This window comes from Furipterus horrens, unplaced genomic scaffold (genome assembly GCF_987537825.1).
Source record: "Furipterus horrens unplaced genomic scaffold, mFurHor1.1.pri manual_scaffold_7, whole genome shotgun sequence".
NCBI classification, from domain to species: Eukaryota; Metazoa; Chordata; class Mammalia; order Chiroptera; family Furipteridae; genus Furipterus; species Furipterus horrens.
In genome coordinates, this window is record NW_028327177.1 from 98,208,515 (window position 1) to 98,224,875 (window position 16,361).

Sequence of the window (16,361 nt, forward strand, 5' to 3'; positions counted from 1 at the left end):
ACTGCATTTTCTGTTAGTATCCCAGTCACATATTTTAAAAAAAAAGAAAAAAAGAATGAAAGAAAATTATGAATGTGGTTTGCTTGTGTGTGTTGTCTCTGATTCTGGTAGCCATACCAAATTTGGCTCTTCTTGAATTGGATTTCCTTGTCTAACATGTCTCTAATGTGAAGCCTGCAGACCACTTCTTGGGCCCCTCCTTTGTGATTTCTCTAAGCCTGGTGAGGTCTGTACAAGCCCGTTTCTTCCTAAGCAAAAGCATTCTGACCTCTTTTTGCAGGGAGTCTAAGACAGTGTTGTTCAAGGCAGGCTCATTGAGATGCTGTTTTTGTTTTTGTTTTTTTTTGTGTTTGCTTTCTGAGGAAGAGTAGCATAGAATAACTTTTTAATTGTGGCTCCTACCTTTCATGATGGCAAGTTCTCAAATGCACTCACTGTCGCTGAACTCAGCAGTTGCACTCTCCAAAGCACATCTGAATCGTGGCTTTCAGTACTTGCAGTGTAACTGATGTTGATCTAACAAATCTCATAATCGCCTGCTCTATTCCATGGCCCATTTTGGTTATTAGGGTTCCAAAGGTTTTTAGAAATCAGGCCTTGAACATGGGGACTTTGAAAGTTAGAATTCCCTTGTTGACATCCTGTTTTGTTCTATTTTACGTGTGATATTGTAGCACTGTGCCCTTGACTAAAAAGCCCAGGGGCACATTAACAAAATGAATTCAAACAGCTAAAAACATAAAAAAGAAAAACAAAACAAAACAGCAGCTGCAGCATTTTAGCTCCCTGTTGGGGAATAACATCATAGAGCTCTGATGGGTGAAAAGGATGGGACTCTCTTTTAGAAAGCCCCTGTTCCATGATTAAGTGTGTGCTGCCCAGACTTCTGGGCCATGGGAGTGAAGGGCAAGCATTCTCTGTAGTAACCAGTCTACATTGGGAACTTGGTAGTTAATAGGGTGATTTTTCATGGGTTTACAGGTTGCATAGGGCCTAAGTCTTAGCCTTGTTATTGTCTGAGACCAGCTTTGCTTACAAGCATTGAAGCTCATTTGAACACATGTGACTGGGATAATAAATGACAAAGTACAGTTTAATGAAGACAAGTGTCATGTCTTTCAGTTCTTAATAATTTCTTAAACCATAGCCCGTGAAGGGTGCGTTCAGATGGGCTTTTGTAATTGAAAGCAAAGTCTCCTAACATTCTTAAATTCCCACATACTTATTCCTAAAGCTATATCTGGTGGCGTGGTTTAAAGGCAGTTTGACAACATTGGATCTCCTCATGTTTAAGGTTATGGTATCTGTTCAAAAGTAGTTTTTATTCTCTGAATTCTTTTTAGTTTTTTAAATGAAACTCATAATCCTATTTCACATATAGAGGTATTACTCTTTAATTTTATTGGTTTGTGTAATTGGAAGTTTTTCAGTCAGCTTAGATGTGACTAATGAAGCAGGCTGAATCAATCTCAGAATTCATTACTTTTATGGCTTTAAGAGACTAAAGTATTATAAATAAATACCTTTAAAATCTTTAAGGAAAGGCAAGAGTAAAATTCTTAGAATCCAGAGTTTTTCGCTGTTTCCTTAAGTCCCTTCACAGAATATTTTATAAAAATGAGGTTTGGCACCAGTTTCTTTACTTTCCCTTTGTACAAGAAGTAGTGACCAAAGGTGATTGTATTTTGGGGGGGAGATCTTATGTTTTGTTCATTGTGATCATTTCAAATCCTAGAAAAGTCAAGTTGTTTTTCTTGTTTAAAAAAATGTTGTGTGGCTTCAAGGGTCTTTTGATAGGTGAATCTTTGACATTTTGAAATTATTTTCTTCTTTTCACTTCTTTTGCCAAAAATAGTTGTTTCTTTAATTTCTTCCCTAGCAAACAGAAAATATTTTGTCATGTGAAGATGCATTTTGAAAATAAAGTAATAAAAGCCTCTGTTCACAAAAATTCTATACCTCATTTAAAATACTCCCTGGTAAATGAAGGTTTATGTGAGGATATTTGTGAGCTTGGAGACAGTGGTGACAACTGGCATTTTCTCATGTTACCAGAGCCTGATTCTCCAGCCGTTCCTCCCTAAGGTCTGCATGCAGGCTACGAGTGACCTAGGCTTAGATTTGCTTGGGAGGGTGTAGGTTTTTATCTCTATTTTAACTTGTTTTCATATCTAAAGATGAAACATTGTACATTGTGATGGCTCTTAGTGTTTCGCCAACTCAAGCTCGTGCATGAATCCATTCTTACCAGCAGTGGTGGGGCTAGAAGCGGGGAGGAGTGAATATAAAAATCTTGAAAAATTCTTGCTATCCTCCCCCAAGCTGGAGAACCATGCTTTGTGATCAGGGCTGTGCGCCTCATTTCCCTCCATTCCAGTTTCCCCTCGTGTACGCATGATAGGCATATGAGTGTGGGCAGAGTGGAGTGATGGGGTTATTACTGTTCAATTAGAATCGCAGTCGCAGAACTGGTCACTCTGAACAGCTTGCAATAATTAATGACCTTGGGAACGCTGTTACTGGAACTATTTATTTTTAACTGAAACCATGCAGTGTATTTATCCCGGGGAAAGTAACTACAAATAATAATATACTAAGTACTAATTCATCCAGAAATGTTGGGTTTTGCATTTGTAACTTTCTATTTTGTTCATTATTGCAACAAAATAATTGCACTAATTGCCGTTATATCATGCAATACTAAGGGTGCTTTATTCATTAGTAGTGCATGTGGGAGGTTTGTTATTATTTAGCTCATGTTGCATGTTAATGATGCATGTCTGAAATTTGTTGTGTCCTTCAAGGCATGATGGGTGGCTATCCGCCAGGCCTTCCACCTTTGCAGGGCCCAGTTGATGGCCTTGTTAGCATGGGCAGCATGCAGCCACTTCACCCTGGGGGTCCTCCACCCCACCATCTTCCGCCAGGTGTGCCCGGCCTCCCGGGCATCCCACCACCGGGTAAGAACTTCATCCTCATTCACTCATTAATCTCATCTTTGTGTTCTCTTTTTTCCTCCCTCAGCCAGTTGTTCTAGGAGGCAGTTGCTGCCCATTGTGGGCAAGTCTTCCCTCACTGAAAATCCCAGATGTTGGCAACAGGGCCTGTCCTTTGTGTAGACAGTTGGCTCAGCACCTGTGCCCTTGGGCAACTGAGTGCCTGGCAGCAGCACAGGCAGACCAGATTTAGCAGACCAAGAGGCAGGAAGCATACTCTAAAATCACAATTTGACATGTGCTACAAAAGTCAGACACAGCCTAGAAAGTCATGCCGTCTTTATCAGTGAATAAAGTTTCCCAAATTGCTAGTTGAGAGTTCACATATAAAAGTACTTTCTGCTCCTGAGTGCTTTTCTTCCTCTTAATTCAATTCTTATGTCACAGAGTCTTCCATATAGAGCCCCTGATCTATCTCCTGCTTCTCAAACAGAAGGATAGATCCCTCTCTAAGGGGATTGCAAAGTCACTAATGTAGAACTCTTCAGGAATCCTTCAGTCAATCCTTCTAGGAACAACAAGGAGGGAGAGAATGAATTTGCACTGAACTTGTTTTCTGTATTTGTATTTTCAAGAACAACATAGCCCACCCCACTGACTGTAGACACTTCTCTCCATCACAGAAGCTCAAAAGTTATTTCAAATAGAAACATATATAAGTGGAGTCCAGAAATAGCTACAATGTTACTTTATAATTAACAAGTTGAAAGATTATTATGAAAGGAAAATCACAAGTTTTCATATTAATTGCCATCACGTTCAAAAGAACTAACCCTTAGCTATAAGTCTAGTTGGAAGGACTGTGGCCTTAAAATGACTTGGAATTACATTTGGTTCATTATCCAAAATATCAGCTAAAGACCCAGCCCAGATGATAAAATGTAGCAACATTAGATTTGCTTACACCAGTATTGTACCTACCGATCATAGGGTTACACAGAGTTCCATATGGAACCTCAGAGTGTGTAGCACTCTTTGTGAATATTACCAGGGAATAGTCATAACTCCACAAAAGTGTTTGATCCAGACGAATCCATGGGAGGGAATGTTCCACAAAAGTGTTTGATCCAGACGAATGCAGGGGAGGGAATGTTTGTGGGAATGTATGCTTCATTATGGAAATAGTGGCCTGTGTGTGAGTTACTGTTGCAGCAGAAATAGTCATAAAATGGATGTGCCCATGAGGCAAATAGAATTAGCCTTATTTCTCTGCCTTCGCACTCTGGCGTAGGATGTCTGAGTCAGCCAGACCAAGTTGGAACTAATTTTTAGTTGCACATGGGACTCAGTGGGAGCCACATCTAAGGCTAGTATTCACTAGGTAGCAAATATCTTTGGTGATTTGGGGGCACCACTATTTGCCTTTCCCCCTTCAGATTTTAAATTACATTTGAAGGAAACAACACACCTAATTATAGTCAGGGAAATAGGGAAGATTCCCTCCTAGTGCCTACACGTGCACATTTCTGGTCAGGCTTTGAGGAGAGAATTCAGTGAATTCCTCTGGTGACTTGGTCCACACTCTCACCTACTGCTCCCTAGCATGGCATTTGTAAATAGTGGAAGCAGAGGGAGTTGCTGATTTGTTTGTGCTCTCTGCAAAGATTGATATAGGCAGGTGAGGGAGGCCCTGTGTTGTGGAACCTAAGGCTGGTGAGTGAGTGGGAGGCTGGGGACAGGGGTTAATAATATGTTGCTGGAACAGCAGCTTCCTACCATAACCTCTTTATTCACAAATAATCTTCAGGATCCTATCATGGTGATCCAGGTACCCTTCTGGGTATGTGGAATATACAAATCTCGGCTTTGTAAACAGAACACTTATTTTTATTTACTATTTTCTAACAAATGTCTAATACTTCCTGGAAGTAGCATTTAGTAATTTTGAACCTTAGAAGAGTGGGCTGGTTCTGCCTGGTCAAAATATTAACATTTTGAATCCAAAGGAACTATAGAATATGAAGTTAGCACCACTCGATCCTTTTATACAGCCAGCAGGATTTGTTTAAGGTTTAAACAGCTCACCAGAAATGGTTGTAGTTTGTTAGTTTTTAACAAACTGGGTTTCTTGCCTCTTTCTTTGTTTTGAGAATAGTAAATGGATGGTCCTAAGGTGATTAAAATAACCCTAAACACTAAACACCTCACTATTCTCAGCTAGTACCTGTGAGACAGAAATTGTTTACGAGGAGTCACTAAGGGAGGTTCACAAAATTATTATCAGATGCATAAATATAGTAGGACCATGAAATGTTTTTCTTTCCCTTTGTCATTTTGCATTTGAAGTGATAGCAATGAAGCTGCTCTGCTTCCAGATGTTTCCTTTTCAAAATGCTGCTTTATCAGATGGAAGGGTCCTCTCTCAGTCAACATTAGTGACTCCAGTCAGAACCAGAGGTGCTGGTAGCCTGTGAGAGGACAGCAAGGACGTGCCTCCAGCCTCTACAAAGCTTATTTAACGGTGCACTTGCACAACCCCTTCCCTGTGTCCTTAACTTCCAAGCACACTGCATACTACTGAGCCTGATTGAACACCTTTACTGCTGAAGTTAAACACAGGCTTCAAAACATGCTGTCAGAAGAAAAATACTTTGCAAATATAGGTGTATTCTGACTATAGCTTACCTAGGAAATACTAGAATTTTTGCAGGGTTTAAATCGTTTCTAGGCCCTGATAATTAATACACATCGGATAACTTGTACTAGCATTGTAAACTACCTAGAAAACAAAAGAATAGGAATTTTCTGTTTGAATGTTATATCCTGTTTTGGGTGTTGTAGGGCTCCTATCCACAAAGACTCAAAGGCAGAGATCCATAGGGTTGCATTATAAATGGCATTATTTCTTATAAGACAGTAGTTTTTCAGTCATGTCAACTGAGCCTCTAATTGAGACATTGCGTTCTAAATTACAGGTGTTATGAATCAAGGGGTGGCCCCTATGGTAGGGACTCCAGCACCAGGCGGAAGTCCATATGGACAGCAGGTGAGTCTCGCAGTTGGATTTTCTAGGACTGGACACAATTCACATCCTCTTTCTCAAAATATGTGCCGAGTATTTTTTTTCCCTCACTATGTGGTCTGTGCTCTTCCAGGTAGGGGTTTTGGGGCCTCCAGGGCAGCAGGCACCACCTCCATACCCTGGCCCACATCCAGCCAGCCCCTCTGTCGTTCAGCAGCCAACAACGCCCATGTTTGTGGCTCCTCCACCCAAGACCCAACGGCTTCTCCACTCAGAGGCCTACCTAAAATACATTGAAGGACTCAGTGCTGAGTCCAGCAGCATTAGCAAGTGGGACCAGACTCTAGCAGGTAAGGAGAGTCCTTCTCAATAAGCCTTGACGAAATCCACGCTTTGAATTATCATGCTGCTATTGACATATTATAACATAGGGCAAATATTTATTTTTCTTATGCAAGTAAAATAAATAGTATCTTTAATAGAAGGGCTTGACACTTCTTTGTATATTAACATCACACTTTGAAAATGTGTTTTTGCTGCTCTGACTGGTGTGGTTCAGTTGGTTGGGCATTGTCCCACAAAAGGAAATGTGGCCAGTTTGATTCCTGGTCAGGTCACAGGCCTGGGTTGCTGGTTCAGTCTCAGGTTGGGGCACATGAGAGGCAACCAATCGATGCTTCTCTCCCTCTCTTTCTCCCTCCTCCCCTATCTCTATAAATAAATAAATAAATAAATAAATAAATTTTAAAAATTCTTCATATTTTTAAAATTAAAAAAGAGTTATGCTGAATTTCAAAGCTGAGTTTTGTTTTTATAAACATCACCACCATCTTTAAGATACTCTGAATATTTTTCAGTTATTTTTTTCTGCTTTATGCATTAGTATAGCTTATTTGTTGTTCTTTTAAGTACATTTTATTGATTATGCTATTATAATTGTTCCAATTTTTTTTCCCTGTTGCCGCCCTTCCCTCCAGCAATCTCCCCCTTAGTTCTTGTCCATGGTTTTTGCACTTAAGTTCTTTGGCTTCTCCATTTTCTTTGCTATTCTTAACATCCCCCTATTTTGTACCTGCCAGTTATGTTTCTTAATCTCTGTACCTTTTGCCCCATTCTCCCCCTTCTCCCTCCCTGATGCTAACCCTCAATATGATCTCCATATCTATGAACCTGATTCTATGAACAGGTTCTAGTTGTTTGCTTAGTTTTTGTTTTTTAGGTTCATTTGTTCATAGTTGTGAATTTGTTGTCATTTTACTGTTCATAGTTTTGATCTTCTTTTTCTTAAATAAGTTCCTTTAACATTTCATGTAATAAGGACCTGGTGATCAAGAACTCCTATAGCTTTACCTTATCTGGGAAGCACTTTATCTGCCCTTCCATTCTAAATGATAGCTTTGCTGGATAGAGTAATCATGGTTGTAGGTCCTTGCTTTTCATCACCTTGAATACTTCTTGACAGTCCCTTCTTGCCTGCAGAGTTTCTTTTGAAAAATCAGCTAATAGTCTTACGGGAACTCCTTTGTAGGTAGCACTTCTTTTCTCTTGCTGCTTTTAAGATTCTCTCTTTATCTTTAGCCTTTGACATTTTAATGATAATGTGTCTTGGTGTGGTCTTCTTTGGGTCCAGCTTGTTTGGGACTCTCTGTGCTTCCTGGACTTGCATGTCTATTTCCTTTGCCAAACTAGGGAAGTTTTTTCACTTCCGGCCAAGATAGAGGCGTAGACAGACATGCTGCGTCTCCCTCCACAACTAAGAAGGAATACAACTACCTCAAAACTAGAAACAACCAGAAGTTCCAGAAAATCAAAGTGCATGGAAGTCCAGCAAACAAAGATATAAAGAAGAAATACTCATCCAGACAGGTAGGAGGGGCAGAGACCGGGCGGAGAGGACTCAGTGTGGTGGTGGCAGCAGTGGCAACAGCAGCAGGCTGGCAGAAAAAAGTCAGGAGGGACACCAGGGGAGCGTTCCCAGCTCCTCAACGGACCACACAGCTCACTGTCCCAACAACGGAGAAAATCAAGCCTCATTGCTTCTGACTGTGCAATCCAGTGGGGGTTGGGACGAAGGCAGAAACTGCCAACCTCTCAGCAGAGTCTGCTTGTTTAAAGGGCCTCCACGGTCCTAGAACGTCCGCAGACCCACCAACTCTGGGAATGACGGCCAGGGCAGCAGCTAGAGGGGCTCCAGTTCGGTGCGGAAGTGGGAGAAGTACGTGGAAAAGGGGCGAGTGGCATTATTCCTTCTCAGACCCTTCCCCTGCATACAGCGCCACAACATGGTGAAACAGGTAGCCCATTACTGACGAATCCCAAAGCCTTCGCCCGTTACAACGTAACAGGAGTGACAGCTCTTTCTGGGACACGGAAGTAAACAAACACAGGAGACTTCTGGCCAAGAAGGAAGCCTAGACTGACATGCTTCATTTTCCTCCACAACAAAGAAGGAATACAACTACCACAAAACCAGAAATAACCAGAAGTTCCAGAAAATAAATGGAAGTCCAACGTTTGAAATTATAAAGAAGTGGTGCTCGTCCAGGCAGGTAGGAGGGGCGAAGCCGGGGGAAGAGTTCAAGCTGTGCTGTCCGCAGCAGTAGCAGCGACAGAGGCAGGACAGCAGTAAGCACAGACACCCGTATTTAAGGGGAGGCTGAAGCACCTGGGAGCACCCCGGCTGCAGACCTAACCTGTCAGCTTGCAATTCCAAAGCCGGGGAAGGCAGACCCCCATTGCCTTGGACTGTGAGGCCCGGATAGGGTGGAGACGGAGGAGTAGGCTCTCTGTCTCTCAGCGGACAGTGAATGGCAGGAAACCATCTTGGACCCCCACCCCCACAGAAAACGCCACAGCATGGTGAGACAGGTCGCCCGGCTGTGACAAGTGCACAGGGTTCTGCCTTCTATAGCGTAGGAGGTGTGACAGCCCTGCCCAGGAAGCAAAGGTAAACACAAAACTGTTCAGGATGGCACAGATCATGATAGAGATCCCAGTGATACAGCTGGTCAGACAGCAAATATATAACCTAACGAAGCAGTGGATAGGAAGTCTTTCTGAGGCTTAGTTCAGAGCTTTGGTTATAAAAATGCTTACAGACCTAACAGAAGATCTTAAGACAGGGAAGGAATGAAGGCTAGTCCTGCTGAAATGAACAAAAACACATACGAAACTAGTGGTGAGGGCAAGAAAACCAGGGATCAAATCAACAAATCGGAACATAGGGAAGGAACAAACAGTCAACCAGTACAAAAAGAGGAAACGAGAAGTGAGGAAAATTAGGAGAGGCTCAGAAACCTCTGGGACAGCTATAAGCAGGCCAACATCCAAATCACAGGGTTGCCAGAAGGTGAAGAAGAAGAACTAGAAACTGAAAAATTCTGTGAAAAGATAATGAAGCAGAACTTCCCTAAGTTGGGGAAGGAAATAAGACTTACAGGTTCAGGAAGCACAGAGAGTTTCAAGAAAACTGGACCCAGGGAGAAGCACACCAAGACACATTATAATCAAAATGTCAAAAATTAAAGATAAAGAGAGAATCTTAAAAGCAGCAAGAGAGAAGAAGAGATTTACATACAAAGAGGTCCCAATAAGACTGTCAGCTGATTTCTCAAAAGAAACTGCAGGCAAGAAGGGACTGGCAAGAAATATTCAAAGTAATGAAAAGCAGAAACCTACAACCACGATTACTCTATCCAGGGAAGGCATCATTCAGAATAGAAGGGCAGAGAAAGTGCTTCCAGGACAAAGTAAAACTGAAGGAGATCATCAGATCCAAACCACTGTTACATGAAATGTTAAAGGGACTTGTTTAGGAGAAGGAGGATCAAAACTATGAACATTAAAATGAAAACTGTATCACAACAACCAACAACAGAAGCTAGGGAATTGAAACAAAGCTAAACTAAGAAGACAACAAGAGTGGGAAAAGAATTATAGGTATTAGGAACATTTTGGGGGGAGGTCAGTGGGGAGGGGGCGGGGGAGAAGGGAGGGAGATGGTACAGGAATTAAGAAGCATAGTAGGAAGGAGTGGAGTAGATAGGAAGATGTTGAGAAGAACTATATGCACAACCAATGGACATGGACTAAGGCCGGGGACAACTGGAGAGAGCGGGGTCACTGGGTGGTGGGGAACAAAGGGAGAAGAGATTGGGACAACTGTAATAGCATAAACAATAAAGCATATTTTTTAAAAAACTAGGAAAGTTTTCTTTCATTATTTTTTCAAATTTTTCAATTTCTTGCTTTTCCTTTTTTCCTGGCATCCCTGTGATTTTGGATGTCAGCACTTTTAGAACTGTTCCAGAGTCTTCTTATTGTCTCCTTGTTTTTTTTACAGTTTCTGTTTCTTCATTCTGTCCTGGATCACTGTTTATTTCTTCCTAATGTTCCAGTTCATTGAATTGAACTTGGCTTCCTTCCCTTCACTATGGTTCCCTCTGGATTTTTCTTTATTTCATTTAGTGTAGCTTTCACGTCTTCCTTTATGCATTTGCCATACTCAATGAGTTCTCTGAGCGTCTTTATCACCAGTGTTGTGAACGCTGCATCTGATAGCTTGGCTATCTCTGTTTCGCTTAGTTCCTTTTCTGGAGTTTTGATCTGTTCTTTCATTTAGGCCATATTTTTTGTCTCCTCAATTTGGCAGTCTCCCTGTCTTTGTTTCTGTGTATTAGGTAGAGCAGTGGCACCTGTCACATTGTATGGGGCAATGCCTTAGGTATTTATCAGTGTAGGGTCACCTGTTTCACCACTTTTTGGTGCTGTATATGGAGGAGGAATCAGAGAGAGAACAGTGCCTCTTGCTTGGCACTCACCTGTTTTCCAGTCACTTCACCCACTTCCCCTGTGTGACTGGCACCCCCCTAGCTGTTGCCCTGGTAGTGGTTCACAGAGTGGGTGTGTTTGCATACCTTGTAGTATTGCGAGGGCCCTGTAAACAGACTCCTGAACGACAGGCAGTTTTTTCTGCCACCTCAACCCCCGCTGGTTTTTACAGCTAGAAGCTATAAGGCTTTATTTTCATAGTGCTGGAGCCCTGGCCTGCATGGTCTGGCCTCTCTCTGGGATCACTCCCCAGGTGTCCCTCCCAGCTTTTATCCACTACACGTGAATGTGGTTCCACCTGTTCCACGGGCTCAGCCACTGCTTTGTCACCACTGTCTTGCCTCTGAACCACACCATGTCCTCTCTACTCCGGCTCCCCATCTCTGCCCCACCTACCCATCTCAGTGAATATTTCTTCAAATCTTTGGTTATTGGACTTACATACAATTCGATTTTCTGGCAGTTCTGGTTGTTTTTTGTTTTGAGGTTAGCTGTAATCCTTCTTATGGTTATGCAAGGAAGCAAAGTGTTCTGACCTGTGCCTCCATCTTGGCCAGAAGCTCCAGCATAGATGTATTTGAATGAATTAAAAATTATTTCACCTCAGTTTTTATTAACAATATTAGAAAATATTTTTCTCTTAACCTATCAAGTTATTCATTCAATTCAACAGACTTAATGTATTTTCAATACAAACTAAAATAACTTGCTAGTCTCAGGAAGGATATTTGGAAATTTCTGCTCATTCTTTATTTCAAAACCAAATTTGATAATTTTATTTGTTTTAATAGTAGTAGGTATGTTTTCCCTTTACTCACATTTACCTTTTTAGTAATTTTTGTTAACATGGAAATAATTATTAAATATCAGGGGTGTCTACAACAAAATGTTAATGACCTAATCCTTTAGGTATTTATGTAGCTCTTGTGTTCCCTTTCTTAGTAGGGAATTACATTATATTGTGTAGCTCTTTTGTGAAATCATTATTATAAATTCAATAATTTTGAAAATAGAAAGCATATAACAAGATACGCTTGGCTAGGTAGTCTCATACCTAAGTGAAGTCGTTTTTTAAAAACCAAAATGTCTAATAAAATGATATAAGAAATTTGCTTGGAAATATTCTGCAGAGTTAAAATTTATAATTTCTATTTATAGTTGTCTGTACGCACTTTAATTTTCAGCTCGAAGACGTGATGTCCATTTGTCAAAAGAACAAGAGAGCCGCCTACCCTCTCACTGGCTGAAAAGTAAAGGAGCCCACACCACCATGGCAGATGCCCTCTGGCGCCTTCGGGATTTGATGCTCCGAGACACCCTCAACATTCGCCAAGCATACAATCTAGAAAACCTTTAATCACATCTATTACATTTCTTTTATAGAAGCATAAAGAGTTTTGTGGAATAGTAGCCATTTTAGTTACTGGGGGTGGGGGGAGAAACAAAGGATAATTTTTATTGCATTTTACTGTACATCACAAGGCCATTTTTATATAAGGACACTTTTAATAAGCTATTTCAATTTGTTTTTGTTATATTAAGTTGACTTTATCAAATACACAAAGATTTTTTGCATATGTTTCCTTTGTTTAAAACCAGTTTCATAATTGGTTGTATATGTACACTTGCAGTTTTTTTACTTTTTTCCGTGGAACTGAAACCATCAAAGATTTTGTCTTGGATTGGGGGGTTTTGTTTTTTTGTTTTTATAAGGAACAAACCGTGATAAAAATACACACATGCGCACACACACACAAGTTTCCAGATTAGTTTCAAATGACAATGAAATGTGAAGTTGGTCCTAGTTTACATCTTACAGAGGGAAGTATACTTGTGTCTGTTTCATGTGCCTGAATATCTTAAGCCACTTTGGCAAAAAGTGTTTGTTACAGGTGAAGTGAAAGGTTGTTATTTAGGTTATACATGTTTGGCAGTCATGACATTTGCTCTGTTAACTCAGAGGCTTGCTGCAGAAATCTGAAGTCAGTGCTGTGCATCCTTCTGCAGCTGGTGCATCTCCCGGACTCCTGAAGGGAGAGAGCACTTTTTCTTGTGCTGTGTTAGATTATCTATGGGGTCCGTTATCTTTATAGAACATGTGCACAACCCTGAATTGTATTTGGTCTTGGCAGGTAAGTTTAAGGGTACTTTTCATCTATTTATAATAAATTTACAATTTATGCCTATACATGGTAGATGATTTAAAATTTTAAATCTCTTACATTGAAACACATTGGAGTTCATTTTGAAAAAAGCATTGAGGTATCCATGGAGGTGGTTTATTTTTAAATAAAACACCTAATTAACATAGGGAAGGGAGTGCATAACTAGATAAGAGCTGCATCAGAAGCATAATTGTAAAAGGGTAGATCGTCTGCATATGCAAATGTTATAGTATGCTTTGTTTCCTTCTAAGTTTCATCATTGTAATTTGCAACCAGAAATTTCAGATTTTCTAAACTATTTAAAATTTAGCTTATGGTTTTGAATTTCCAGAGAAAGGAATCATAATCTAAGAAAATGCTCATGAAAAAGACCATTACAGATCCCAAACACTTGGGTTTAATGATCCTGTCTTAATTATATGACCCTAGAATAAACTTTTGGAGGCAGTGTATAATGCTCAGACAGGTAAAAATACTGTTCCATCAAACATGGAACAGTATTTTCTAGGCATTTTGGAAACCTACCTTATTGTAACAAGGTGGTTACCATTGTGGACCTTCCACTGTTGTTTGTAAGTTGAAAGAGTGATTCAGAGAATACCTTTCTTCTTTTACTCTGGTATGAATCAATACCTGAATATTTAATTACCATCCTTACTAAATCATGGGGCAGGGGGAGGTGTGTAGAATGGATAAAGTCTCTTGTATCTAGATAGAAGGCCCTTATAACTTAATTGCCTATAGTCAACCACTGGATCTCAGTTTGCATCAAGTATTTTAAGTAATTCTGAATTTTAAGAAATGTATTACAGTAGTATGTCAGTGTAAAACTGAATCAGATAAAGAAATCTTCAGTTCCTGGTTATTTGGGCCATTGAATCATCATGGACTGTATAATACAATCAGATTATTTTATTTCTAGACATCCTTGAATTACACCAAAGAACCTGAAATTTAATTTTGGTTAAGTTATTTATTTATTTCATGCACCCATTTTATTTCCCTTTTTAAGGTCTGGATGAGACTTCTTGGGAAGCCTCTAAAAACTTCACTGTGGGCTACATGGGGCATTAGAAGCCAGAGCACTCCTCCTTCCGGGCTCCTTCCCAGTGTCTAGAGGTGCTGTAGAAACCATAAATCCAGCCGGGAGCTTCCCTAAGGCAGTGCAGAGCTGGGCCAGAGGGCCACTAAGCAGTTCCTAAGTAAGATTTTTCTTATAAAAAAAAATATTTATTTTAGAATCATGTCTTTCTGTATATTAACTTGGAGAATATCAATTAGTATTTAGGATATAAGATTTGAGGTCAGCCATCTTCCAAAAAAGAAAAAAAAAAAAAGTCCTGATTTAAGAAAATACAAGTTAACTATACTTCTTTTTCTCATGAGTTTAGGAATTGTAGTGATATGGCTTAGAAAGCACAATGACCTAAATATTTTCAAAATATAAGTTCATGTGGAAAAGAATTGTTTATGTTGGAAGGAAAAACCTATAGATTTAAAGTAGTATGTCAGACCACTGATTTACAAGGCCTTGAATTGTTTTGCTTTTGAAACCACCCTACTCCTCTGAGGAAGAATTGAGAAGGGGGCGCTTCTTTGTGTAAAATCTCCAAGTTGGTGATGTTGACTTTGGAGCTTGAACATTTTCAGACCTGATTAAAACTTGGTTTATTCTAATTTCTGTATCAAAAGAGTTTTAAGTGGTAACTAGTCTTATAACATGTATGTATCATATGTTTATTCATCTAAAGCTTTTTAATCCAAATAAAAATGGAGTTTGCAAAGTGATTTGGATTAACCAGGTTTGGTTGTTCTGTTAAAGCTTGTGTCAGATGTTAGTTTCAAGCAGGTTTAATTCCTGCCAGCCTTGATTTTATGCTGACAGGGATACAGCTGCTAATTTAGGGGAAGAGGTCTCCTCGAGTGGAGGAAAAGTCATTGGTTGAGACACTGGTTCAGGGCTCAGGCTGCATTAACATAGAAGCTGAATGTAGTCACACTGCAACCTGGTATGCTCCCGCCAAACCTCTCAGGCCGGCAGTCAAGGAATTCCTAACATGTCCTCAGCATAGGCAGAAATGCAAGTTTAAGTTAAAATTGAAGAGTTACTGATGGTAGAAGGTAAAGAAAGCATGTCCTATATCATAAAACAGTGTAACTGGTTTCAAATAGCTGTCTGTGGCTAGAAGAAGCAAGTGGCCGCGAGGTATGTCTTTAACATACTCATAAACTCTTAAAACATGACCACACTTTTAATAGAAAGTGTTGGTAAAATCAACCAACTGTTTTCCTCTAATATCACTTTGCAAATCCCTGTGGTCTGTTCTCCTAAGAGTTTAGGGCTGTACTACCTCCTAGGCCCATGAGTATATTTTGAATGGTCACTGATGTATAAACATTCTGGCAGAACACTATGAGCAAACACATACTGCTAAGTATTACTCTGTTCCTACGTCTGTGCTAGGTCAGCTGAGTGAAAGTTCAAAAACAAACAAATAGACTGCTTCTATTCCCAAAATAGATGTATTCATTGCACATAAAAATGGCAAGAAATTTCACACATTTGTAACGTGTAAAAACGGATAATGTTCTGCTAAGAGAAATTGCTTTGGAAAACACCATGTTCCACGTGATTTTTTTTTTAAGATAGGTTACTCAGTGTGAAGAAAAAAAATCCCAAATTTACAAAGAGATTAATGTGATTAAGTTACAACATCAGAGATTTAGACAAAACTTTCAAAATAGGACTGCTAAATGAACAAAATTACTATGTATCTAACTTATGTACTTTATCAGTTTAGGTTATAAGGTGAAGTCCACATTCTTTCCCCAACAGTACAGTGGAGATAGATTTCTAGCAATAAATGCTAATTAGGCTTTTGTCATTCTAGAATGAGTACTGTGGTATTTTTAAATTTTGAGTTATTAAATGTTTCCCTTGTAGTTGACATTAGGGGGGCATTGCAGTTCTATAATCAACATATAAGAGGAAGGACCTTTAAATTATTCAAGTTCCCAACCTAAATAGTCCCAGTGTCTGATAGGGTAGAGTCACATTCCTTAGGAGGGTTAAGAAGTGTGGGTTTGTTTTCTTGGGGGTTTTTTGAGGCAAACCTAAAAAGCTTGCAACTTGGTTAATAAAGATTAGTTCATACTCTCAGAGCACATTAGTTTGGATGCTATAAAGTATCTTCAACTTAATAGAGTAATTGCTTTGCTAGTCTCCTTGCCTTGAAGTCAGAAATTACCCTGTCATCTCAAAGGTTTGCTGTCCTTCAATAAATCAGACTCAAATATATATATATTAGAAGAAAAAAGAAGAAAACTCTAGGGAAGGTTAACACAAATATCAGACTAGTGAGTCTCTCTAGGATGGCATCAGAAAGGTAAGCCAGGGAAGAAACCCAC

The 16,361-nt window shown here is 39.8% G+C and overlaps 1 protein-coding gene across 7 annotated transcripts in view; it reads left to right on the forward strand.

The window, feature by feature from the left end:
• PBRM1 (polybromo 1) overlaps positions 1-14,741 on the forward strand; it is a 146,131-nt gene extending 131,390 nt beyond the window's left edge. For 4 of the 7 annotated variants that reach the window (XM_090284057.1, XM_090284051.1, XM_090284052.1 and 1 more), the window contains 4 exons: positions 2,805-2,960; positions 5,912-5,982; positions 6,092-6,308; positions 11,973-14,741. In XM_090284057.1, coding sequence (XP_090140183.1) covers positions 2,805-2,960; positions 5,912-5,982; positions 6,092-6,308; positions 11,973-12,145 — 617 coding nt within the window. In that variant the 3' untranslated portion in view covers positions 12,146-14,741. The remainder of the gene's footprint in view (positions 1-2,804; positions 2,961-5,911; positions 5,983-6,091; positions 6,309-11,972) is intronic. The other 3 variants (XM_090284054.1, XM_090284055.1, XM_090284056.1) reach the window with 1 other exon arrangement.
• The last annotated feature ends 1,620 nt before the right edge of the window (positions 14,742-16,361 follow it).